General features: G+C 47.8%; 2 protein-coding genes across 2 annotated transcripts in view; both read left to right on the plus strand.

The window, feature by feature from the left end:
* The first annotated feature begins 198 nt into the window (after positions 1–198).
* Positions 199–9,634, plus strand: rnf6 (ring finger protein (C3H2C3 type) 6). The gene is made up of 5 exons (XM_062521833.1): positions 199–261; positions 1,486–1,644; positions 4,424–4,546; positions 5,087–6,715; positions 6,893–9,634. The coding sequence occupies exons 2-5, from the start codon at positions 1,494–1,496 to the stop codon at positions 7,300–7,302; spliced, it is 2,313 nt and encodes a 770-aa protein (XP_062377817.1). The 5' UTR covers positions 199–261; positions 1,486–1,493; the 3' UTR covers positions 7,303–9,634.
* A 349-nt stretch (positions 9,635–9,983) lies between these two features.
* Positions 9,984–26,982, plus strand: part of atp8a2 (ATPase phospholipid transporting 8A2) — a 62,363-nt gene continuing 45,364 nt past the window's right edge. The window contains exons 1-5 of the mRNA XM_062521838.1: positions 9,984–10,163; positions 12,968–13,099; positions 20,762–20,939; positions 24,940–25,039; positions 26,541–26,639. Of these exons, the coding sequence (XP_062377822.1) occupies positions 10,121–10,163; positions 12,968–13,099; positions 20,762–20,939; positions 24,940–25,039; positions 26,541–26,639 (552 nt within the window). The 5' untranslated portion in view covers positions 9,984–10,120. The remainder of the gene's footprint in view (positions 10,164–12,967; positions 13,100–20,761; positions 20,940–24,939; positions 25,040–26,540; positions 26,640–26,982) is intronic.

The raw sequence follows: 26,982 nt of genomic DNA on the forward strand, positions 1-26,982 counted from the left end.
TGTTTTAACAGTAATCAATATGTCTAGAAATAAACAGAAAAGGACCTGTTTAAATATTAAATGATAATGCATCAAATTCAGAGGCGCATTCAAATCCGTATTTTGGCAATTTCTTCAGAAGAACCAGATAGGAACCGGAATCTGAGTAGAATGTTGTTGGTCAGACACTGTAGTGTGTAACGCCATTGGTCCCATCTTGGCTACATTGTAATCAGAGCGGAGAGGGAAGAGGACCCGTCCATATTATAGCTGCTGTTTCAGGTATCAAAATATACATTACTGCTATTGTCACCCTAACGTAATCTCACCATAATCGATGTTGATATTATTATATCGCGAATTATGTTTTGTATTGAAGATCAGTGTCCATATATTGTTTAACAATTGTCAAAACCATTCATTAGCAGACTGCTAACTAGCCATCGACACCAACAAATGCGATGCGTATGTAAAATGACAGCTCGTTTGTCCAGATGGCTGTGACTAACCGGTGTTTGGATTGAGGTGCGGTTTCATATAGCTTGAAACATTTTGTTCAGTGCTGTAGTGATACTTCTGCAGCGCTCGCTTATTGTCTGTTGGTTAGGTAGCTAGCTAACTAGCATGGAGACCGACTTTTCTTTGTCATGTCCCTCCTCCGAGATTAAATGTATGGGCACCCGATGTGTCTGTGATCCTTCCTAGGTCGGTGATTGGAGGTTTGGTTGACACCGTCAGGTTTGTTGCTCCGCTGTTCTGCGTTCCTCATCATGGCCTACTACATGGAATGTCATGAATAGACAATAATATTGCCAAGAAAGACCTTGCGTTTCCTCCTATCATTGCTGTTATACTGTGTCAAGACTGTTTATCGGTCTTAGCTCACGGTGAAGCTGTGTTGATCATGTTATGCTAATGGCTAAAGGGCTTTAAGCTAGCGTTACTGGCATTCATTTTGTGTGAAGGGATTCGCTAATGGAGGATGGTATTTAAAGAAGGTTAAGGGGTGTTTTAAAATATCACTCTAATCTTATTTGTCATTGAATTGACTTGATGTAGCTGCCATTATGATGTTCTTGGTTATGTTAGATGATAACGATGTCTAATGATGGGGGTTAATGTTATGTGTTTGCTGATATGACAGAATGGGAAAAAGTGATCTGTAATGATAGATGCGTCTGATTTAGCCTAATTATTGTCATATGACTCAAGTCTTCAAGTTGTGAATTGCATAATGTATTGCTAGATGTGTCATTTTTATTAGGGTGAACCATGTAATTTCATAGATGCTACTTATCTCAGGTATAGTTATCAGATAAATAGTAATGTAGCCTACTGCACTGACTATAATCCCACTTTTCCACTGAATGTGACAAGGCATAAGCTCTGGTGTGTTCAAGTATGCTAGATGCAAGTCATTTTGAGCCACTGTCCTTTAACAGTAACCTTGCACCCCCTCCCTCCCCACCCCACCCACCACCAACCCCAAACCCTCCCTCCAAACAGCGGTTTCCATGGTGATGGACCCTCCGGGCGGGCGAGATGAGCGTCGCTCGTCTCAGGCAGAGCGGCTACGGCGGGAGGAGGCCTACTATCACTTCATCAACGAGCTGAGTGAGGAGGAGTACCGCCTCATGAGGGACAGCAACCTCCTGGGGACCCCTGGTGAGTGGTCGAACGCAAGGACCCCCCACAATACACTCACACACACACACACACACACACACACACACACCGAGCTGTGGTCAAAAGTCCACACACACAGTGTTAAATTGAGTGATGCTTGGTAGAATTTGGATTTATCTCATTCTGCATCTGGGATGCACACATTATATCACCTCCTTTTTTAGAACTGAAACCATCCGACTGGTTTCGATTTCACAAAGATACTAGCTACTTTGGGACCAGCTGGGTCTTTGGCACTCTGTATTTAGAGTTGACATTTTGGAGACAATTGCGGACTAGATTCTCTGACAAGATTTCCCTTATAGTATAGTAGTATAGTGTCTTAAGTTCAAATCACTTCTCAAAATTTGATTTGGTGATAGTGCTGTACTTGTGGACAGAATCTTGATGGAAACGTTTAAATTCATTAGATTCATACAATCTTCCAGACTGGAATGATGCTGAATCGCGGCTACCATTCCAGGTGGGACTGACAGCATCCTCAACAGGCCCTCGTTTACATTTGACGCAGGATGGAAAACCCTGCACTTCAGTGACACTCTGCTTGCCACCGTGTATTATGCAGCAGTATGGGCACTGAGTGCATGGGTCGTATAGACTGCATTTGAGACATGATGGGGAAGTCAGGGAGGAGAGGGAGTCAGAATGCAGACCTGGGCTGCCTCTCAACATCCCTCCTCGATGCTCGGTCCTCCAGACTCGTTCCCACTGATCTATAACTAGCACTGGATAGACTATCCCATTGTTGCTGCCCCATCAATCTTTATGTAGATCAGTGAGGACGAGGACCGAGGAAGGAAGGAAGGAAGGATGTATAAAAGATGAATGAGAGGCACCCATGCTCTGCTAGATGCCCTCCTGATCCCTTAAGGTCTAGTCTAGTCCACACTGTTTATTGGTCACCTCACAGCACCTCTCTATGCTATTGACATTCTACCCATGTCTACTGTTGCTTGTTGGAGTGAGTATTCCTGCTGAAAAATATCCTTTATTACTCTCTAGTTTGCATACCTGGTCCTTGTGTTGGTATTTTGTTTGTAAAGGGTGCGTTTGCTTTATGACAGAATTCAAAGCAATCTGGAGTCTTATCTGGTGACTGGATGAGAATTTAGGCTGATGTTGGCAAATGTTAAGGTGGCTGAGTCATATCTGGACAAGATGAGTAAGAAGTAGCATATTGTGTATTGAGCCTTAAGCCTAACTGATCAGGCATTTTAGTGTTGTAAACTAGGCCACAATCTATTGCACAAACACTGTGATAATGCCGCTTCCTGTGTGTATAAAAAGTATAACAAATAAAGACAGAAACATTCTAACATTATCTAGCGACCTAACTACAGACTGAATTGTGCTTGTCTTTCATGGCCCTTCAGCCCTGACTGTCCTCCTAAGTCAGCCACTCAGCATCTCGATCCCTTGAGACAGGGCCACATAATAAACCCCACTGTGATTATTTAGTTTTGGGCCATCAGATTTTCACAGTGCCCTCTCCAGTGCTTTTTATACAGACACAACCTGTTACTCTTGTTCTTGAATGACATTCATGTCACCTCAAGATAGTAGATTGATATGCTGTGTTAATTTTATTGTGTGATGACAACTAAAGTAACATAGTGGGGGTTCAGTTTAAAACTAGCTACACAAAAGGCATGCATAAACATGTCCATCAGCAACAGCAGCACAACTGGCACAGATAAAATCTTGCTCGCACTGGTTATGCTAATACTACTGCGCTAAGCTAAACTGACGATGTAGCACTGTCTGTCACTGACAATGCTGTGAAAGCCTTTCTTACATTTCCAAGGGTCTGACTTGGACCACAGAACTGCATGGTGCTTAGTCAGAGTAAGTAGGACAAATGGGGAATAACTGGTGATGCCATGAGAGTTAACTGGAAGATCATTCCAGAACTAGTTGTCTAATAACAATGTACAATACAAGTGGTAAATTGCTGTGTACTGTATTCTATTTCAAATAGCTCATTCCTGATACCTTATGGCTCACAGTGTTCAGATGTGGGCTGGCTTTTTTTGCAGAGTCACATATGTGATATTGCACTGTCATGCTATTTGCTTTTAATCACCATTACTCCACACTGTCAAACTGGTGATAGACAGAAGAGCCTGTGCCTTTGAACAACCAGGCCAGCCTGGGTGTGAATTTGCACTGCACAGTCATGGCCATGGTGAAAGCTGAGCAACCTTTTTTTATTATGAGAGATCCTTTTCATTATGGAGAACATCATCATGATCCTCAGTGCAGTGAAAGTGTATTGTGTGTGTAGAGTATGTGTTATGATCCAGAGTCAGACAATGTATGTTTAATACAGACAATGTTTCTGATGCAGCAAACTGAAAGTCGGTTGTTCATGTGCAGAGAGTATTAAAGAAGCATCAGCTGCTGCTGTCCTGCACTAAACTATGCCATTAACTAAAATAGTTCTTGGCTTTTGTAAAATAAATAATCAAAGCACTTACACTGATAATGAGCACTTAAGTACCTCTGGTCAGGGTCATTAGTAGCGTCCATGTTTGAAGACATAAGTCAAAGATTTAAAGACACAGTATGATCAATGAAGATCATAATAATATGTGACCACCAGATCCCATACTGTACATCCGAAAAGAACTCTGTCCACAGAGCAGAATTAATGATCAGTATGGGTCAATGACCTTTACACAGGCGTGTGGAGGCATCACTCTAACTCTAAAAGACACGGTGCTCCATTTTGATTCGCTTTGATTTCCGTTTCTTGCAGGTGAGGTCACGGCAGAGGAGCTGAGGCAGCGCCTGGACGGAGCGAAAGAGAGGGTGTCGTCTCAGCCTCGACCAGAACCACGCCCACCGGGCAACGAAGGTGGAGAGGAACAAGGAAGCAGTGGTGAGAGGAAGCGTGGATTGGATGGGACAGGAGTGGGAGGCAGGAATAGCATGAAAGATCATGACCCACTCCAGCCAATTAACACGTTGCTTCAGGAGGACGGAAGGGAGTGGTGAAATTTGATTGGCTGATGAGCTAAAATATCATTCATTAACTTTTCACATTTAGGAGTTCATCTTTTAATGGAGAGGTGAAGAAGCAATAATTCACACTGTGTTAATGTTTCTTTTAATCTTTTGCAAATGATGTGTCTTACTAAGACTAATTGGGACTAATAGTACAATTAATTTCTTGGCAATAAGCCTCTGGCTCAGATGCAAGACATTTAAGTTCAAGATCTAAAAATGTTAAGTTGTGTGAAAGGTCTTAGAATTTGGCTAGATATAACAGTTGGTCAGAACTGTTGACTGCAGCTTGAACAGTTGGCGCAAGATGTCTCTGCATCTTAAATAGTGCTCGTGGTGATGTTATTGTTGATTGTGTGTGTGTGTGTGTGTGTGTGTGTGTGTGTGTGTGTGTGTGTGTGTGTGTGTGTTGCAGGAGCTCCGGAAGCGGGCTCAGAGACGTCCAACGGCGACTCCCTGCTGGAGTGGCTGAACACATTCCGGCGCACGGGCAACGCCACGCGCAGCGGGCAGAGCGGCAACCAGACGTGGCGCGCGGTCAGCCGCACCAACCCCAACAGCGGCGAGTTCCGCTTCAGCCTGGAGATCAACATCAACCACGAGCAGCCCGACGCGGGCGAGCACGGCGACGAGCTCCCGGTGCCGCCGCCCCCACCCCCTCCGCCGCCGCCTCCGCCCCCGCCCCCCTCCCAGCCGCTGGCCCCTTCCTCCATCCGCACGGCGGCCTACAGCGCCGCGAGACCCACGCCCTACACCACCCAGCGGCCCTCGGCGCCCTTCTCCCACGCCCACGCCCCGTCCGCCAGGCCCACGCTGGGGCGCAGGTCCCAGGCCAGGCGCACGCGCAACAGCGCCGCCTCCCCGCTCCCCCCTCCCCCGCCCCTACCCGTACCCCTCACGCCCTTGAGACGCAGCGTGGCCCCCCAGCCCGTGAGCCCCCCACCTGCGCCCGTCGTCGCTGCCGTGGGTCCCACCTCGCATCCGGGCACCGAAGGCGGCACCGGGGGGCCGGCCCAGCCACAGCCCCCCTCGTCAAGCCCCCCCACTGGGGAGGCTCAGCCACAGCAGCAGCAGCAGCAACAGGAGGCCCCTGAGGAGGCCCCCGAGGACCCCCCCTGTGCCGCACCGGCCCAGGAAGCCCAGCAGGGGGCGCCAGGTGGGCGCGAGGCACGCAGCAGCAGGACTCGATTGCGCGGGCGCGTGCGGAGGGCGCTGGCCGGAGGAGGGGGCGGGACTGGGACCGGCGGCGGTGGGCTGGCGTCCCGCTCGTCACGTCGAAGCCGCTCCCCCTTGCACAGGAGTCCCACCGCCACCCCGGCCGCCGCCGCCGCCGCTACCGTCGTCACCGCCTCCTCCGGCACCGGCGCCAGCGCGGCCCACACCGCCGACCCGGCCGAGCTCGGAGGCAGCACGACGGCCACCGTGGCCATGGAGACGGGCGAAGCGGCTCCCGCCGAGCCGGCGGCGCCCACGGCGGAGGGCCCGGCGGCCGAGACTAACGAGGAAGAGGCCGAGTCCCACGGCGGGACGGGTGCGGGAGGAGCCCCAGGGGCCGGGGGAGGCGGCGGCGGAGGAGGAGGAGGAGGAGGGGGCGTGCGGCGCCACCCCACCATCATGCTGGACCTGCAGGTGCGCCGCATCCGCCCGGGCGAGAACCGCGACCGCGACAGCATCGCCAGCCGCACGCGCTCCCGGGCCCGCGCCGCCGAGAACACCGTCACCTTCGAGAGCGACAGCGGCGGCTTCCGCCGCACCATCTCGCGCTCGGAGCGCGCCGGCATCCGCACCTACGTCAGCACCATCCGCATCCCGCTGCGGCGCATCAGCGAGACGGGCCTGGGCGAGCCCAGCTCCACCGCGCTGCGCTCCATCCTGCGCCAGATCATGACCGGCTTCGGCGAGCTCAGCTCCCTCATGGAGACCGAGGCCGACTCCGAGAACCGGGGCGGGGGAGCGGGGGCGGCGGCGGCCGCTGCCGTGGCCTCGGGCGGACAGGACGGAGGCGGGGCCGGTGGAGGCGTCGCCGTCGGAAACGAGGGATTGGGCACCGGGAGCCATAGCAACGGGGGCGCCGGCTCGGGAACGTCCGAGGCTGACAGGGGCGGGCAGGGGGCCGGGGAGGGGGAGGTGGTGTCCGGAGGAGGAGGAGGGGGAGGTGGCGTTCAGGGTCAGGGTCAGGGTAGAATCGGTGGCGGCACCGGGGTGGCATCTGTGGGCACAGGTGGTGGCGCTGGCGGCGGTGGCATCGGGGTCGGCGTCGGCGTCGGGGTCGGGGTGGACGGCCGGCCGGCCAGCAGGGACACCAACAACCTCGTGGAGAACGGCACGCTGCCCATCCTCCGGCTGGCGCACTTCTTCCTGCTCAACGACGAGGAGGACGAGGAGCACCCGCGCGGGCTCACCAAAGAGCAGATCGACAACCTGGGCACGCGCACCTACGGCCAGGCCAGCCTGGAGGCCGAGGCCGGCCGCGCCTGCAGCGTCTGCATCAACGAGTACGCCCAGGGCAACAAGCTCCGCCGACTGCCCTGTGCCCACGAGTTCCACATCCACTGCATTGACCGCTGGCTCTCCGAGAACAATACCTGCCCCATCTGCCGGCAGCCTATTCTGTCCAGCCATCACGACTGACCCCACCCCCTCCCCCTAATCCCACTTCTCTAGCGATTTTTCCCCGACTCACCCCAGTTTACCCCACAATGACATTTCACACCTCCAGCCACAGGGTGGAGCTGTGTTTCTGTAAATACGCGCTTCAATGTTTTCATTCATGGAGATCCATTGTATTCGAGCTGAAGGTAGACAGAAAAAAAAAAGAGATACCAAAAGTGGAATCTATAATGCAGAGAAATTAACAAAGCTTTATTTTTTTAGACCTCTTGTGTTTCAGCGACTTTTTTTTTTCTCTCCCTTCTTTCTTTTTTTTCATTTTTCTTTGCACTCTGTCTCTTCTGTGACCTCCCTGTACTACACACAGCATGACTAACGGCTGCAGAGTTACTCTTAGCAGGACGCCTAACCCAGTCATTTTTAATTTCCCCTGCCAGGTCTACGCTATGCTGTCATACACACAGACTCCAGGAGCATTCAGACAGACTGATGAACAGACACAGACAGACAGACAGACAAACCTCTGGCATTAAATCCAGATGTGTAAATATATGGACAACTCATTGCTGGGTTGAAATGATTTTGGGAGACATTGAGATTTTGGGTCTTGAAAAATTGGAAGAAAAGAAAAATGCCAATTTGCATCCTTAAAAGAATCCCATACGTTTTAAGCGCTTACAATGGAATCCTCCATTTTGTATTTTAAAAAGCTCTTATTAGAGAACGCCATTTAAATTATCGGACTCCTTTGAAAAGGTATATTAATGCGTCTTCAATCAAACAGGATTTTAAATAGTTTTAATCAGGATGGCATTGAGGTGTGTGTTTTTTTTTTTTAATCTCATCACATTTTTATTTCATTTTACCTCACATGTACTCTTTACTTTTCTCATCAGTCCGTGATTTTGTTCCCAACTTGCTGCTTCTCCGGCTTCGTTTGATATGAAAGGTCATATGGTTATCATTTACATTATTTTAATCAGTCTATCTTACACTACAGCCTGTGGGCAACACAACATGCCAGGTGTAAGGGTGTCTTGATATTTAGGCATTCACTTCATACTGTGTTCAATCATTATTTTGATTATAATTTAAAATGTTGTGTCCTATTTACAGTTCATACATTTTAGTCCTTGTTTCAGCTAATAGGAAATGTGGGAACATGGGAAATTGTGCATTTGAGTCTCCAAGTGATTAGTCATCTAACATCTCTGGAAAAAAAACAAAACGTAAAGCAGTTGCACTTAACCTCAGCAAATGGACTGTGCGTCAATAGTTTTGCATGATAGTTTTCTACCCACCCAGTTTATTTTGCTGTAACATTTTACAAGTTGTAAATTATCAAAGACAAAACCCAACACAATTCTTGTGACTTGCTGAATGAAAGATAATCAGGAAGTCTGCAACCCATTTTCCCCATGCACTTGTGCCAGAAGGAGGTCCATTGGAGGAATAGTATTGAATTCGAGCAGATGGGTGGAATTGATCACCCACTTTTGAGACCCTTATTTCCAAAATGAAATAGGACTGAAGTAAAGTATTATATTTTTAAGATTTTACTGCAGACACACACTCACGCCCTGCTTCTACCTTGAAGAGCGTCTTTTTGCACCTGAATGACAATGGTCACTTTTTCTCCACTGCCTGGTGTCTCTGCCCATTGCTTCCATGCAGGTGCTCATGCTTCTCCGGATGTTTTGCTTCAGGTCATGAAACTGAAAGCCACCTTTATTCTAGCTGCACCTACTTTTTGCAGTGTTGCACTACCACCACCAGGGGCAGTATACACATCAGCCAAATGTGAAAAAAATGAAGATCAACATGTTTTCGTTTTGTTTTTTTGTCATTGCTTTAGGTTCTTTCGTTTCTCTGTGTTTGTTGATCCAACAACAGAAAAAGAAGAATGCTGTTCTGTGACATACTGCTTCTTCTGATGCCCCTTCTCTCTGAAGTGTGTGTGTGTGTGTGTGTTTGGGAGAGTGTCTGTGTGTGAGAGAGTGTTTGTGTGTGTTAGTGTGTAAAAAGGAGGAAGAGTTGGTTGAATGTTTGTGTTGTGTTTTGAGTGCAAGCGAAGATTGAGTTGATTGAGTGTCTTAAGGTGTCATTTATCTGAATGTTAAGAAGAGGCAGAGCAAGGGGTCTTTGGCCATAAAGTTCAGAACTGAATATTTAGTTCTTATTTAAGATTAAAACAACAACATGGAGATATGACTATGTATTATGTTATAATGTGATGATAAAAAAAACTGTTAAGAAGAATATGTATTCTGTTACTATGTAATAAAGTAAAAACATGGGTTTCTTCTCTGCCCCTTCACATGGGAATTAAAATAAGCTTTGTTATGCCTGAAAAGTGTTTTGTTGTCTGTCATTTATGACACAAATATAGTCCTGTATTGACACAGTGCTTGGCTTGTTCTCTGGCCGCACATTTGTATGATTGGTGAAACCTGGGCACTGGTACATTTTGGTAGCATTTGCTTCATTATACATTTAATTATAGGCCTGAGGATTTTTTTTATTGCATGTACAAGCGATCTCCAGGGTGTGTTCCTGTAAACCGAAAGCAAAGCATTGACACTGATAGGATGATGGGATAGCCGAACATCCGCCTATGGAAGGGATTCACGCGAGTAATGCCATGGATCACTCTAGTCGCCAGAGGCGCGCTCACGCTCAGCATTGCGCGCTACCGAGTGACCCAACGTCTCCGACTATGCTCCGTCTCCCGGAGACCGCAGCCTTTCGTCCGGCCCGCATTCCCCTGCTGTGTCGCTGAGCTACGAGCTATGCCATCATATCGGTCTCCCTGTCCGAGCCTTCCACAGAACCACGCAGGATGTATTTTAACAGGCGATCGAAGAAGATCCACAGCGAGGGAGGTAAGGCATGACATCAGCGGCACCAGCAGTGTGCCAACGGTCGGTGAAGTCTGTCACTGATATCCAATTTGACATATTCACAGTGCATTTATGGTCTGTGTCGAAATAGTGTGTTTATATGGCCAGGATGTACATTCGTCCTTGATGGAATCGGGCGAAATTGTTTTACTTGTTATGCGGCACGACATGGCCCGTGGTTGCTGCTTCGCATCATGATCCGTCACAACCGTTTAAACAGACGATGAGATTATAGTCGATGTCTTGTCAATTCAGCAGCATTTCATCACCGTAGGTCTGTTGCCCTGACTACGATCGCGTTTAGTTGGGTTTCGGTGATTAAACGATGGCGCATTCAGTACCAGAGCCACTGCTTTGAAGCCTACATGCTGGTGTTGTGGCATGTATTTTTACAGATAAGCCGCAGCGTGTTTGCATTGCATCTATATTTGACTTACGCAGGCAGATGATGAGGTAACCGGGCTTTGGGTAAATTCGCATAAATTACAGATAGGTAGACGTCCGATACCCAATACTGATGATGACATGACTTAAAGATCACGTGACTCTAAAGCGCTCTCATTTTCTAAACCCATCCTGGGAATGATCTGTTCACCTGTTGAGGTAATGCTGCGTTCCCCTCGCACATCCAGCATGGGACTGTATGGGTTGCCACCAAACGTGCTCAGAATATGAATTTGAATTACGAAATTCAGTGCGGTCTTTTTATAGCCTGCAAGCGTCCTCGCTTTGCTTGCCTGCAAAACGAGAGAGGCAGATAGCCAGAGAAAGAAAGGAATGCGTCACTATTGCGCTCTCTCGAGTCTATATACTGCTCTGCCTCGCTCAGGTAGCCAGGCGTGCACTGAGGAACGCTACGCTTGGCTACACAATTTCCTCCCGCGGGCTTCATACTGTCGCACAGCGAGGTTGGCTTGGCATCGTGGGGTAGGGGGGTGCAAGAAGCGAAGGCTGACTGGAATAGGATGACAGTGTACTAGCAGAGCGAGGATTAGAGCGAGGAGGTCGCGTTTGGGGAGATTGCTGAGGCGTTTTGGCAGAAGATCCCGCAAGAGTGTTTACTTCGCTTGGCTTTGGGTGGATTGTAAAGCCCGTGTGTTATGCGCACGTGCTCGCGCGAACGCGTGTCTGCTGTGCGAGCGTCACAAATGCATTGTGGGTTTAAAGCAAGTGATTGTATAGCGAGAGCGTTTTTTTGTCGCCTGATGGCCCCCAGCTTGTTCCAGAAATAGCGCCGGGCCATATTGTAGGGAAGTAGTAGCCTAGTGAGTACAAATGGACAGCCATCCAATAGCAAAATAGGACAGCAAGAGAGAGCGAGTAGGCTTGTGGGCTTGCAATGCTGGCCTCACCAACATACCAAAGGAGACCCAACTCCCAAGTGAGTCGCACTGATTGCATGGATTGTCACGCGCAAACCCCGCGAACCATACAATCTCTAGACCTTATCATTGGCTAACTAACTTTTATTGCAGTGTTTTATTGCACGCTGTTGTTGGAGAGCTAGATCAAAGATCGTTTGACTGCTGGCAGGACCTGTACCTTCCTCCCTCGCAGTCTTCTGGCAGAAGACCTTTCAGTAATCCACTCTTACCCCTGCCCCCATTTCCTTAAGTACTTATGTAACACGCCCTCACAGATGAGTGAAAGCTGTCTCCTGGCGCTCAGACTTTTTTCCACATGGGGCCCATAGAGACGAAAGCATATGTTGGAGGACAGGCCCTGGTCCTGAGAAGATGTGTTGGCCTATAGCATGATGAAACCAAATCTTTTAATCTAGTTGAGAGACATTACTATGAAGGGTGCATAATGATCTACGTTTGTAATCTAGGAAGCTTTGATATGCTACTTATCGTTAATGGATCCATGGATTGGATGTGTCAGAGAGAGACTTGAGACTTGAGTGCATCTTAGATAATGTGTATGAGAGGGAGTTCACCTTAAATGGAAGCTTCTGGAATCCACAACTGATATACGTAAACTTCTTTCAATGTGGTATCCTGTAGTTGCCATTATAGGAGTATACAAAGTAAGACCTGTTCAAATGCATTTACTTTAAATTGCCACATGAGGGCAGACTTGTCCATGCTAAACGTTTTAACTGTAGGCCTACGCATTGAAATCCAAAGGTTCAGACAGGAGAAGATAGACAACATGACAGCATTGAAAGGAACCAAAAAAATCCTATTGGCCTGGAATTTTGACTTAACATAGGTTTGTATTTTGACGGTGTGATTCTCCATATCATTCCAGGCACATCCTTTCTTGAGATTTGCTGTCAGTTGGACAATCATTTGATTGACAGTTTTGTATATTCTATTGGTTTTGCTTGTGTAGTCTGAAGGTGCTAATCAAATGAGAAACCACTGATTAAAGGAGAGACTACACACACACGCACACACGCACACGCACATGCACACAAACACACACACACACACACACACACACACACATGCATACACACACAGGCACACTGTCTACACTGTCCTAAAACATAGTATATGTGTACAGAATTTTGTCCTACTACCCAAACACACACACACACACACATTTTCCCTCACACATATCTCCAATAACTCGTCTATAGCTGTGTTTTTGCTACCTCTTCTCCTCTCCTCTCCTCTCCCCCATCCCCTCCAATCTCTATTGACTGTACTGTCTTTGTGTGTGTGTGTGTGTGTGCGTGCGCGTGTATCCATGTCTGTATGTGTATGTGTGTGTTGTTCTCTCCCGCGGCTGGCGTGTGGTCCGGTCTGGTCTCGTCTGGTCTGGTCTCGCCTCCCCAGAGCAGTTAGTGTTGACCCCTCTTAGCCAGGAGTCCCCCCAGCACGGGCTCCCCAGCCAGCCCCTGACCCCGGACCAGCCCACGGCCACGGGCTCCACCATGCGCTCCCGTCTGGCCGACACGTTTGACAAAAGTGAGTGTCTCTCCTGACCAGCAGACCACTGCTACTGCTACTGCTGCCCCTGATGCTGCCCATGCCGTGCCCCTGCCACTGCTACTGCTACAGCCGCTGCTTGTGGAGACCCTGGTGCATGACGCCCATCTGCCTGACCCCCACCCCACCCCACCCCACCCCAGCCCACTCTTCCCCACCTCACCCCACCCTCAGCTTGGTTCCCATCCTCTACTCTCTATTGTGCAGAGTCCTCTGCATTGGTAGGCCAATGCATGTATGAATACACACACATACACACTGTATACTACAGATATACATAGAAATGAAAACTGGCATGAACATATAAGGCAGTTTGGAAATGTATACGTTTGCAGACATGAACAAAGCAAACACAGACAAATCAAGGTTTGCAAAGATCCACATTTACCTGCATGCATGCACACACTGATTGACTCATGGATTGATGCACATATATGCAGTAGGCACAAACACAGGTTAAAAGATTTCCACATTTACTTCGAAATGTCCACACACACACACACACACACACACACACAAATTCCTTCACATGAGGTATACATACAGCCCATTTTCCAAAAAGGTTGGGATGTTGTGTAATGCAAATAAAGGTGTAATTTTAGCTGTAAAAGAGACATAGTCAACATATCAAATATTGAAACTGACAAAATGGACTATTTCATAAAAAATATATAATCATTTTGAATGATGTCTGATTTGATCCCTACAGCATGTCGAAAAAGAATGGCACCATGATTGGGAATAATAGAGAGAGAGAGAGACTCTCTCAGAAGTGTAGATACTGATGAATTGTATGGGCAAATAATGCAAAAGTATAAGAATAATGCTTCTCAGTGTGGAATTATGAACAGTACATCTACAGTACATAATATCATTAACATATTCAGAGAATTCAGAGCAGTCTTTGTAAACGAGGGTTGGGGCTGAAAAACAATATTGGATAGCTGTGATCTTTGTGGCCTGAGATGGCACTGCATTAAAAAGATTAAAAACACATTTTTTATTAGCTCAGGAAACCTTCTGATAACCAATGTCTGTAAACACAGTTTAAAGCTCCATCCACAAATGCTGGTTAAAACTCTAGCATGCAAAGAAGAAACCTTCTTTAGACATAATCCAGAAATGCATCTGTCTTATCTGGGCCAGAAATGCTGATGCAACCATCTTATCTGGCCCCGGGCCCAACATTTCATCCTCAAAACTCCAGTAATTGGTTTCCTCAGTTCCCAAACATTTAGAGACTGTTGTTTAAAGACATCCTTAATAGTTTGTATACCTTAACATAACGTTTGATGGCACATGACCTCATAACATGTCAAACTAGAAAAGCACTCGGAGAGCGCAAACCTCCGCCAAGTGAATACTTTACCGCCTCCTGGATCAGGACGGTGATACGGATCACTCCCATCATTTCAGACCTTCCATGAAAATTTCATCGAAATCCATCCATAACCTTTTGAGTTATCCTGCGAGCGAACAAACAAACAAACAAACAGACAAACAAACAAACAAACAAACCAACCAACCCTTATTAAAAGATAACCTCCTTGGCTGAGGTAATAAAACTAAACCTAACCCCCTCCACAAAAGAGAAGAACTAAAAGCACAATAAAACACAAAAGAGCTGCTATGCTAGACGGCTGTTGGTGCGTTCCCTCTATGTTATATCAGAGTTATGTTCATACTGTGTTGCAAAAGACGCATATTTAGTGAATTTATTATTGCGCTTCTGAGCTAGAGGGGGGAACCCGAGAGTAAATCTTACTAAGAGTGCCTTTAATGTTTTCCTCTGAAGCAACACAGTGCCCCTGTCCCTGACTTGTTGCGACCATCAAATTCAAAATTAATATATATTTCCAAAAAACAATATTTATTACCGTTTGATATGTTGCCTTTGCCCAATTCTCAAGTGAATATAGGGTTTACATGATTTGCAAATCATAGCATTATGTATCTGTTTACTTTTTAATGTGACATAAATCTCAACTTTTTTGGAAACAGGGTTGTAGATTTACTGTACATGCTACCGTAGCTTGGAAATACACATTTGCATAGACAGGGCCAGATGCCATCCACACATTGAGGACTCTGCTTCTTATTTTTCTTCTCTGTTGTTCTTCTCTTCATTTCTCTCCTCTACCACCTTGGTGTCTGTCCTTTTCTCCACCCACAAAAACACGCGCTTACTGCAACTGCATGCATTTTAGGCACGGACCAAAATGCATGCTTGCACTTGAGGACACGAGGCACTTGTGGGATCCCCACAGCGTGAATGTGTGTGTGTGTGTGTGTGTGTGTGTGTGTGTGTGTGTGTGTGTGTGTGTCTGTGTGTGTGTGTGTGTGTGTGTGTGTGTGTGTGTGTGTGTGTGTGTGTGTGTGTGTGTGTGTGGCACAGAGGAAGCTGCGGGATGCATGGTGGATATCTGCTTCAGCATATGTGTGCATATTTCTTGTCGGCTGCAGGAAGACTGCGTTCCGTTGCTTGTGCATAGGAGTGTGTGTGTGTGTGTGTGTGTGTGTGCATGCGGCCTCACCTGCGGGATTAGTTGGGAAGTGGATTAGAGGCAGGTGAAGTTGCCGAGACGACAGAGCGCAGATTAACGCTGGTGGTCACTGTGGGCTCTAAGAGGCTTTCACTCCTCGCGCACCGCCGCCATCACCATGACGACTGCGACGCGCTCGTCCCGCTTGCCCCTCGCGAGCAGACCCTGAGGGTCGACGGGGACCTCCGCGGGTCACCTTGGCGACAGGAGCAGCATGGCCATGCGGGGTAGGATGAGGTTGCGGCGAGGGTCCGTAGGTAACGCTTTTCACTGGCCGCCAAGAGCGGGCATTTCTCTGCACCCTGCTTTAGTGTCGGTGGCACAGCGTCAGCCAATGAGAACCGAGGAGGCTCGTCTCTTTTCACCTTCCATTGCTCTGCTCGTGTGTGTGTGTGTGTGTGTGTGTGTGTGTGTGTGTGTGTGTGTGTATGTGTGCGTGTGTGTGTGTTTGGTCTGCATTTGTTGTTTATGATTATGCTGGTGAATGTGTTTCATGTAGTGTGTCTCATTGGCTCCTTGTTGTGACTGCAAGGTTATGTGCCTGCTCCCCACTGTTATGTCTAATGCCAGTTGTCTACAGCCACAACAGTGCAGCGAGAGGACATATTTCATCACTTCCTACGCCCTGCCAAACTTTCCTTTCGCTTTCTACGGCTGTCAGCGACGGCTCTCCTAGGGTTACTGTGTTATTATTGTTGTGCTGCCTAATCCCATGGAGAGAACACAATGCTGCCATGCGATCCCCCCCCCCAGATGTTCCTGCCAATTAGCGTGTTGTCACAGGCGCTGAGTGACGGGGCACTGATATTTTATGCCATGGGAGAGGGCAAAGCGGGCCCCGGCGCATGAATCGGCCGTGTGGCGCGGTGTAATAAGCACCGTGACGTGCCATAGGCGAGGGGATGAATGAATTATGCAGACGGAGGAGGGGCCATGTATAATTCAGCAGACCTCAGCCGCGGAGAGCATGTGAAAGCCTGGCACTGAGCAGCATGCGGTGATCCAGCAGGCAGGCTGGCACTACCCACAACGACCCCTCCGACCTCCCATATGTCAGCGGGTCATCCGTGCCACACACACACGACCCTCCACTCACCCCCTTATGCATGTGTGCATATTACACATGCATATATGTAGTATATGTACCTACCGTAAAGCTATAACTCACCTGTAGATGAGGAGGTTTCTGTGTTTACGCAGTAATGTAGCAAAGGTAAATATGGGTGGATTTTCCAGTTCTCCACATCAAGATAGTAGGCATGTAAAGGGGATTATTTTACAGTTATGCATCCATGGAAACATCATAACAGAAGAACAGCAGCAGTGGTGGGTGTACTGCAGAGTGGTTTGTGTTGAAGAGTGTCTCTATTAAATTAGCTTTTTTTTTGTTTGTGCGAGCACAGAATCATGAATCGTGATGAAGCAGATGAATAAGTAATGGCAGCGCGGAAGCCAGCGTCTGCTTTTGTTTGTCATGGGCCTGTTTGTCTGTCTGATAAAGGACACCTGAGCTCTGCTAAACTGGGTATTTTCCTTTGGCCGAACTCAATGGAATAGAACCTTGAGTTATTCATGGGCAGAACAATACGAGTGAGAGACGTGGCCATAACCTTCAACTGCACACGTCAATCCAGATATCTAGATCGGCAGAGTAAGTACCCAAATATCTGGATGGGTTAGGGGAAGTCATTACTGTAAAGCTAATAAATCACACCCTAATTGGTTATATGTGGAAAGACACAATGTTCACCAGCTGATGAAGGATTTAATGTATGAGACCTTAGGTTCTAGGAGCCTATTATCCCAAACCTTGAGTGGTGCTATTTTTGTCTTTCCTGTCAGGACGTACAACTCGGTTATGTGCAAGGCAGACCAGAGCTCAGCAGTAGCATCCTTGGTTACGTCACCGTCATGAATTTGTGATCATGACAAGTTTTAAAGTTTTAAAAATCCAGTCGGCTGAACTGAAAGTGTGTGTGTGTGTGTGTGTGTGTGTGTGTGTGTGCGTTTCCACATCATGTATTGTATATGCATGGGTAAAGAGGAGCAAAGACAGTAATGATATAATAGACTTGGAGGAGCACGGGATGGGATCAGGTCCTCCTATTGTACAGGTCCAGGACAAGGGGTTCTGAGGCCGAGCTAACGGTCAAAGCAGCTAATTAACTAAGACCATTAACTCATTGAGCCTCTGCTCGGGGTGAAGGTACATACAGTAGGCTGCATGTGTTGGGTAGAAGGTAGTACAAGGGATCAATTGATTTGTCTCCTAATAAAGGTGTGCACCACTTTATGCAAACTTGGATTTGTATGAAAATTCAATGACAAATGAAGAACAGTGGTGATGTCAAAGGTTCTGTGTGTGTGCGTGTGTGTGTGTGCATGCGTGTGTATGTGTGTGTGGGGGGGGGGGCACTGTGTGTCTTCCATGGACCTCCCTGCTTTGTTGCTGATTCCACACCTCTGTGTCATGAATCAGTTACCACCCCCCCTTTTATTGATGAGTAACCGAGGCATCGACGTTTTTTGTATAAATTAGAGCTGTCATCAGCCATGGCTGGAGGGGTACGCCAGGGATGGGAGGCCCCTATCGATCCCCTTCCTTCGAAATCAGGGTGTGCCGAGCTGAGGTTGGTGTGAACATACCTTGGAGAGAGCATTGACTTATCAGGAGAGGAGAGACACAACGCTGGGTAGGTACAGTAAAGTGGGCTGAGAGGAGAGCCCAGGCGATGCTGCTCCCTCTTCTAAAAGCCTTTTGCACTCAGCATTGCCGCAGTCTGTCGTCGCGCATTTCCCCCCCTTCGACTTTGCTCATTGCTTGGGAGTTGTCTGGCTGGTTAAGTTAGTGCTTTCGCTCACTCACAGCAAGGCTACATCACAAGCGCCGGGGCGTCTGGTCAGTCACCCATCTCCATTTGCTGGCTGCCTGCAGTTTAGCCGGCTTCGTTTGCGCAGGCTACGCCGGACGGAAGCGCAGGGAAGTCACCTTGAGGTGTCAGTAGGGACCAGAGCGTCTACAAATCTGCCGCGTTGTTGGCGTCTATTTTCTAAGTGAGCTGTGAAGCAGTGAGGGGTGTGGGGTGGTGGGCTGCTGCGGCTGCAGGTTAATGGCTTGGACTTTGTCAGGGGTGAGATTGGGGGGGGCACTGGTTATCAGGGTGGGGGAATGGGGATGGGGGGGGTCGTCTGACCTCTTTCCCCTTCACCCATTTCCCACCACCACTCTGACTGCCTCCACCTCTGACTGCTGGGTTTGTTACTCTCTGCCCTTAACATCTGGGTTCACATCAATAATGTATTCCCTGGACTGTGACAAGCAAAATGAGTAAAAGTGTGTTCTGTGATCAGGTGCTAAGGGCATTAAGTAACAACGTGCAGGTTCCCCTTTTCTGCATGTGGCTTCCTTCCGATATGTTTTTTTGTGCATTGTGTAATTAATGGTGTATTCTGTATCTGTATTCTGTATGTGTGTGTGCATGCATTTGTTAATCTCTATGTGCGTACAGTATGTGTTGGGTGTGTGTACATTTATGTGTGTGTGTGTGTGTGTGAGTGATAAGAGACCTCAACTGATGTGTGTGTGTATGTGTGGGTGAGTGATAAGAGACCTCAACCGATGTGTGAATGTTATGTCTTTTCTCAGGACTGTTTGACTTGAAGTTTCTGCATGCAATGTGGTAGGGCATCTCTGCATACTGTTTGTCTTGATCTTATCAACCACAAGCTATCAGGCTCAACACAACGGAATTGAATCCTCTCTGGTGACATTAGCAATTCACTCATGGTGGAAAATATGGTTACATTAATTGTAGGCAATTGTTTATAGGCTTTCAGCAACGAGGGAGCGATCAGGGACTTTGGGTTCTCCACAGCTGTTCGGAATAGAGTTCATAGAAACAGTAACTTGATCCGCAACATTTGGTCGTTATCACTGGTTGAATTATTTATATCTCCCTATTACATGATGTGCAAGAGAACAAGAGTGTGTGTGTCAACGAAGGCGTGTTTCCAAATCACATCCCTAAAGTAGGATACCAGGCTAAGATATCCACCGGAATTAATTGGCGGTCTGTTTTGGGATATCCTTTGAGAACCGCATGAACCACCGGGAAGTGAAAGTACTGAAAGTGATCTCCTGACGGGTGATGCCTTGTTCCATGAGTAATTTAAATCAGTAAACTGACCTGCCAGGCGCCGAGACGCAGCTACACTTTTGTGGTGTGCCTGGCCCTTTAAATAAGCTGCGCGCCCATCCTTCAGGGAACACTGGAAGGGACTGCTGGGGAGAAAAAGGGCCGTTGTCTGGCGGAGTATCGTTAATTACCGAGCCGGTGAAAAAGGGGACCATAAAAAGACATCCTCGCTCTGCCAGAGGCGGCCCGATGACACCGAAACGGAACGCGCTCCAGTCACACTTCGTGGTCGGGTACACGGCTCACAGGGACGTTGAGTGAGGAGAGAGGAGTGACGGCGGACCCTCATCAGTCACCGCCCGTGTTTGTTGTGCCAGGCCAGCTGGGTAAACTCTTTCGTCTCAGCCATTCATTATTCAGAGATGGAAGTATGATGGAAAAAATGGAGGAGTGTGCGTAAACGCGCGTCTGATTTGAAAGTGAATGCTAATAACAGCCAAGGGCATCAGCGAATCAAAAGCTTGCGGTTGGGTTCGATGTGCCCAGAACGCGTCTACTGTATGCAACTCGGGTGAGTGTAGTTGCAATCGCAGGGTGGTCTGCTTTGAACTGTAGATGCCGGGTGTGTGAGTAAGGCTTCCCGCAAAAGGTGGTCAACCTTGCGCTGTTTGTATGGCCGCGGTGCATCCATCAGCACATTCTATAGAGAGGGTCTCGTGGGCGTCGCGTGTGTTGTGTACTGGTGACGGAGCATCGAGCGTAGTGAAAGGAGAGCGGGGTCGGGGATGCGAATGGGTGTCGAGGGGGGTGGGGGTGGGTGGGAGTGTTTAGAATGGGGAAACGTCATTAACATCGAACGGCAGCTTACATCAGCATACAGAAGCGTTCGTATTGCCACCCACACTAAAGTGTAAACCCACATCTTTATGTCTCCCCCTGTCTTCCACGTACACTCACACTAGCCTCGCCTCTCTCCCATCAATCGAACGGTGCAGGACCTGCTTGCTCGTCCGCCGGTTACCGCAAGGCAGACGATGAGATGTCCGGGACCACTTCACAGGCGGACCCTGTAGACGCCACAGCGAGGATCGTCTTCCTCAACCACCCCCAGAACACCAAGTTCTGCGACAACCATGTCAGGTAAGGTGTTTCCTACGCATCTTCATTCTGTTAACAAGAAACTGTAATGTAACCCATTGCAGAAGTGAAAATTCAATGTGTACTTTCTCCTAATGAATGCACACAGCCTCGCTCAAAGTGCACTGTTTAACCAAAGACCGAGAAAGAAAGAGAGTCAGATAATGCTATCTGAGGGTGAACTTTGTGCTGTCCCTTGAATTGCATGCCTTAGTACAACGTAGTGTTTTACAACAATGCAAAACATCTTCACATGTCTGACCATTCATGCCCAGGTTGCGGCAACTCCTACAATTTGTTTTGAGGCTACTCTCAGTTATGATAAAAAAAAAAATGACATGATGTCATGACAATCACAACGAGACTTAACTTGACCCCCCTTTTTACCATCATCTGTATGCTTCTCTGTTTTTTGGCTTGCTTTTGTTTTCTTGTTTGCCAACAAAGAGCCATTCTTTTGTCTGTTCCTGTGGGCTTTGTTCAGATGCAACAGGGTTCTTTCCCAATTTCACACTGGGAATATTCAGGAACCTCCTTGAATATGGGTTTGTGAATTGGGTTATGCTTTTAGAACACTAACATCTCAGATGAGGAATTACCACTGAGCGCGAGGAGCCTGTAGACTGATGCGAGATCAGAATAGGTGGGAAGTGCTGCTGTAGTTTGCACAAGGAAGCGTTGAGGTAAACTGTCGTCATGTCAAAACTCCGCACGGCTCAGGGTGTACGGGGACCGTTAGTGTTCTGTAACGCATTCAGGCTTGTTGTCTGACCAGAGGTCGTTTCCCGAACGCACTGCCCTAGCTCTCTCCGACTCATGCCCTGGTCACTCTTCATTATCAAATAGAGGCAAAACTTTGAAAACCTTAGAAAATATTCAGCAAGGCTAATGGGACACTGAGGAGTGAGTTGGAAGCCTAGTCTATATTACGGAAACTAGGAAAAACAAACAGCTAGTAACATGTAATAACATGATATTTTTTCATCATATCCATTTTTAACGTATTCATTAAATTTATTATTTATTTGTGAGACTGGGATTTGCTGTCAAATTGCCTCAGTGATCAGTCCAAGGTAGTAACCATAGCTGAACAATTCTGCCTCACCGGGACTGATTTTAGTTAAAGATACTGAGCAGACAACAATTCATTAGACTGCAGGAGCAGAGGGAAAGGCTATTCCCTCATAATTCATTCAAGAGTGTATACCCTGGAGAAGGAAATTACTGATCACATCTGTTAAAGCAGTCGTAACACTGAACACTTAAAGCACATTTCTGCACTGAAGCACCGGCAAGAGCTGAGCGAGCGCACTTAGAGCCCACACTCCTGTGTTTATGTGTGTGTGTGTGTGTGTGTCCAGCTTGTTCCCTGCTTGCGCTTCACTCCATGATCCAATCCCAGCCTCTGGGCAATTAAAGGCTGGACAATTAAAGGAGAACTCTGCCGATTTTTCACACAGGTCTCTGTTTCTCGAGGTCACAGAGTACTGTCAATGCGATAGAAAAACTGGGGGAAAAAACCCGGTGCTGCCCAGTGCCTAGTTTGAGTTGCTGCAGCTGACAGCTAGAGCAGCCAGGCAGCTACAGCACTAACACTTTGGGGGCATCTTTAGATTAAAGTTTTCCTTTAAGCCACTGACCCCAGTGCAGTGACAGTCTTTTGCTGTCCTTTGGTGAGGGGTGATCAGAAGGAGGGGAAGCTGATCGGATATCAGTGGCTAATGGATGTGCTCTGTCTGTTGCAACGGCTCCCCTAAGACGCACGCTGATGAGGGTTGGGAGCATTTGTCCGTGGGTTTGTGAAATTCAATTTTTACTGTCCAAAGGCCCTAGTTTGGCTCGGCTTGATTTCTGTGATGTGATTAAGGTGGGGTCTGTTACACGGTGCCTCTGGTTGCTGATTGGTCAGTGTGGGGTCAAGGAGACGTCTGTGTTTGGACGGCGCTCGACCCACTCGCCTCGCGTCTTCCTGTCTCCTCGCCCCCTCCAGACCCCCCCCCCCCCCCCACGAGAGCTGCAATTGATTGCTTTCAAGATTAAAGCTGGCCTTGATTTTGTATGCACACACACAACACACACGCACACACACACACACACACACACATGCACGCACACATGCACATGCACGCAGACACACACACACACTCACACACACACTCTCCTCTGTTCCTGTAGGTCACTGTTCTCCATGCGCTCCATTATCCTTGCGTTGTCTTTGCGTTGTGGAGCTAGATGAGCTGTTGCTTGTCCAACTCTTAATGGCTCTGCCCAGGGCTCGGCCATCACGTCCTCCATAGCAGAGCCTCGTGCTCTTTGGCTTCTCATCATCTCTTCCTGCTTGTATTACGTTTCTAATGTTATCATCAGTCATCCAAATACCTTTTAGTGATCTTTATGGGAATGATGATGATGATGGTGGTGTGCAGTATACAATTGTTCTATTGTTCTTCATCACCTGCCTGTTTGCATTAGTTGGACAAACGGTCGAGACATTGGGTTATTTTGTTTCTGTAGGCTGTTACAGTTGCATTTGTTTGTATCATATACTGTATTATCTCCACATGACTCTGAGAGGACTTTATGGTGTCCTTGCAAACACCATGTGACTCAAGTGTGATCTCACTGGATGTGGGAAGCATGTGGAGAGAGCAGCTCTAAACTGGGCTGTGGTGGCTCACCGCAGTGCTAAATCAACTCATTGATAGCTCCAGCTCGATTGGTGTACCCTAACACACACACATTTCCCACTTATGAAGACTGATATTAGTGGTCTTGGAGCAGAGTCCACTGCTGTTTGGGACCGGTCATGCAGCATAGCCTACACCTAGTCGAGTTGAGTCGTCCCCTGCTGAAGTAAGACGGACAGCAGTGTCACCCAATCCAGTGCCTTGTCTATCCTTTTACACGATCACCATGACCATAGGCCTGACCCATAAGACCTCTACAGCGCAATCAGCACACCGGGTACCGGCGTGGTCAGGTGAGGTGACCTGTGTGTGTGTGCGTGTGTGTGTGTGTGTGTGTGTGTGTGTGTGTGTGTGTGTGTGTGTGTGTGTTCAGTGGCCTGACTCTGATGTGTCTTATCTCTGGCTCTGTGATTAGGTGGATGGCAGCAGTACCTGATATCACATGTAATCTTTGAATCAGGCTGAGCAAGGGGAATGTATGTCACAGGGAGGTTCCTGTGACGCCAGGTCATGTTCTGAACTTTGTGTGTGTGTGTGTGTGTGTGTGTGTGTGTGTGTGTGTGTATGTGCGTGTGTGTGTATGTGTGTGTCTGTGTGTGTCTGTGTGTGTCTCTGTGTGTGCGCGCAAGACTGTTAAGTATGTGAGGCTATGAACTTGATTATATCCTTAAGCACAGCAAGGTGGTGAATGTCAAGCCTGATTACACTGTAATACTACCACCATGCCAACAGTGTATTAACATATAGAAACGGAAGCACTGATAGTACAGATAGTTGTCCTCGTTGTCCTCAATTCTTTCTGTTTCATCTCAGACACACACACACATACACTCACTCACAGTCACACCTCTTGGGAATGCAGGGTGAGTGTTGGGCATTGAGCCCTCAGGAGATGGCTAATTTACAGCAATCTCTTTATTTTTAGTCGCCCCAAAAACACTCTTGCTTTGCTGCACTTTCGCTATTCCAAGGCCTCTTAGGGCTTGATCAATACATGTGCTGGACTGACAGCGTTGGCTCGTGAACAGTCCCAGCACCCTTTTTGGGGGGCCGTGTAGTCTAAGTTTAGACGTGTGGATGGACAGCGTATTGATCCCATTTCATGCTTATGTCTAGTGAAGGGGCAAATGGAACGCCAAGGTGCTTGCTTTTAGGATGGGTCAATTCAGTGCTGTCTAATTGGGTGTATTTTTAGAGGGAGGTGAGTGCACTTGTCTAAATTCAGCCTTGTTTGTTGATTTGTTTTTTTTTTTTACTTTTATTTTTGTCTTTTTTCCTCCACCCCCGAACGCTTCCCGCTCTCCTCTATCCATCAGCACGACCAAATATGGGATCCTCACCTTCCTGCCGCGGTTCCTGTATGAGCAGATCCGGCGGGCGGCCAACGCCTTTTTCCTCTTCATTGCGCTGATGCAGGTACAGTACCACAATGCACCACACCACACCGCACACCCAGCGGAACAGGCTACAGACAATGAGGCCTCAAGGGAACATCTCCTCCTCCCTGCCAAGGCCTGCTGTTGGAGGATGGGGGGTGGGTGTCTGTGGTCTGCTGGAGTGCCCAATTTGGAAGATGTTTCTGTCTACAATACCCAGTGGCTGGTCGGTCTGCACCCATCCAGTGCCCCATCACTAGTCCGCAGCCAGCCAGCCAGCCAGTCAGGGAGGCCTGTCTGTCCCTCTGATGTGCACCTAACCTGACCTGGCTCTGGCACTGATATCATGGACCAGTGATCGCTCTGTTTCAGAGTTCACTGCAACCTGAGCAGCTGTTCCCATCGGTTGTTGTTGTCGTCGTCGCCGCGGTTCCCATTGTTGTCAGCCGCGCTTCCTGTCCCAACTCTGACCAGCCAGGCCGGCCATGTTGTCTGTTTTATAGACAGATCTTTGTCTGTGTTCGTGCGTCGTGTCCTCTTCACCCCACTGCTGTTTATTTCGGTGCTGATTTATGTTCTCTGCTTTTTGGGCGATGTATTCTCGTCCTTGTTCGCTTCCAGTGTTTCGTGATCCAGTTCTGAAGAGACTACAGTCTCAAAGCACTTTACAGAGCCAAAGGCTTAAACCCCCGAGGGCAAGCACAAGGCGATGATGACGAGAAAAACGCGGGCCAAGGAAGCACCAAGAGCCCCATGTGATGAAAAGATTTTATTGCAATGTTTAAATGAATGAAATTAATATCAATTTTGTGATTTAATGTGTTAAGTTGAATTGATGATGCTGTATAGTTTGTAAAATATCTCAGTATACGGTGTTAGTCTTTCTCCAAGTGCTTGCAGTGCATGCTTATTATTTCTTATTAAATAGAAATATTTCATTCATTTGAATAAGTTCATATAGAATATGTAGGTCTACGTTTAAAACCGTGCTGCAGTTGTGATTCTCCCCTGAGCCGAGAGGGAGAAACCCTCTCTCTATAGAGCAGTTCATGTCCGTCTGCTCTGGTGAACTTTGACCCGGATTGTTGTCATAGCTGCAGGGCAACATGGGGGCTCGACTGATCCCTCATGCCTGAAGATGCACTCCCGCAGACCCACCCTGACACTGGACACCCGCGCACACTTCATACACTGAAAATGAAACTCGGCCAGGCGAATCACCATGATACGGGCTCAACGCTACATTATTGTCAATATCCAATGTTTAAACAGCTGCTGGTTGAAGCTTGCAGAAACGCTTATGTGGCCTTTGCTGTTGTCAACACATACAGTATCTGTTGTCACACAGAAATAGGCGGTTTTGACTTAAGACAGAACACAGGCAAACATTCATAATGACTCTTTTCAAGGACCCTCTCTTGAGTACTGTCACAATAATTACACTGTGATAGAGAATGTGATCTTCCTATTGGCTGATTTATTTGTGTGTGTGTGTGTGTGTGTGTGTGTGTGTGTGTGTGTTATTTGTTTTTCTCTCGCAGCAAATCCCCGATGTCTCTCCCACGGGGCGCTACACCACGCTGGTGCCCCTCATCTTCATCCTCACGGTGGCCGGGATCAAAGAGATCATCGAGGACTACGTGAGTCATCGTCTCTGTCTGCCTCCAGCCTCGCTAATGAGCCTGCGCTAACGCTAACTTTAAGCCCCCCCTACCAACCGCACACTCTCTGAGCAACCAAGCTACACCAGAGATGGTTCAATTCATCAACTGGTCTAGTGGATCTTTGGTTCACTCATCAGTTAATTGTTTTTATCCAAACCCACTTCCTTTTGAGGAGAAGTGTATAGGCAACTCATTTGTGAGTTTTAGTTATTTTTATTTTTTATTTTATTTATTTAGCTCAAGCTTTTATCCAAAGCAATTTACAAAATGAAGAATACCATTCAAGCTACATTTCAAAGGAAAGACAGTATTAGGTAAC

This window comes from Sardina pilchardus, chromosome 19 (genome assembly GCF_963854185.1).
Source record: "Sardina pilchardus chromosome 19, fSarPil1.1, whole genome shotgun sequence".
In the NCBI taxonomy this organism is placed as follows: Eukaryota; Metazoa; Chordata; class Actinopteri; order Clupeiformes; family Clupeidae; genus Sardina; species Sardina pilchardus.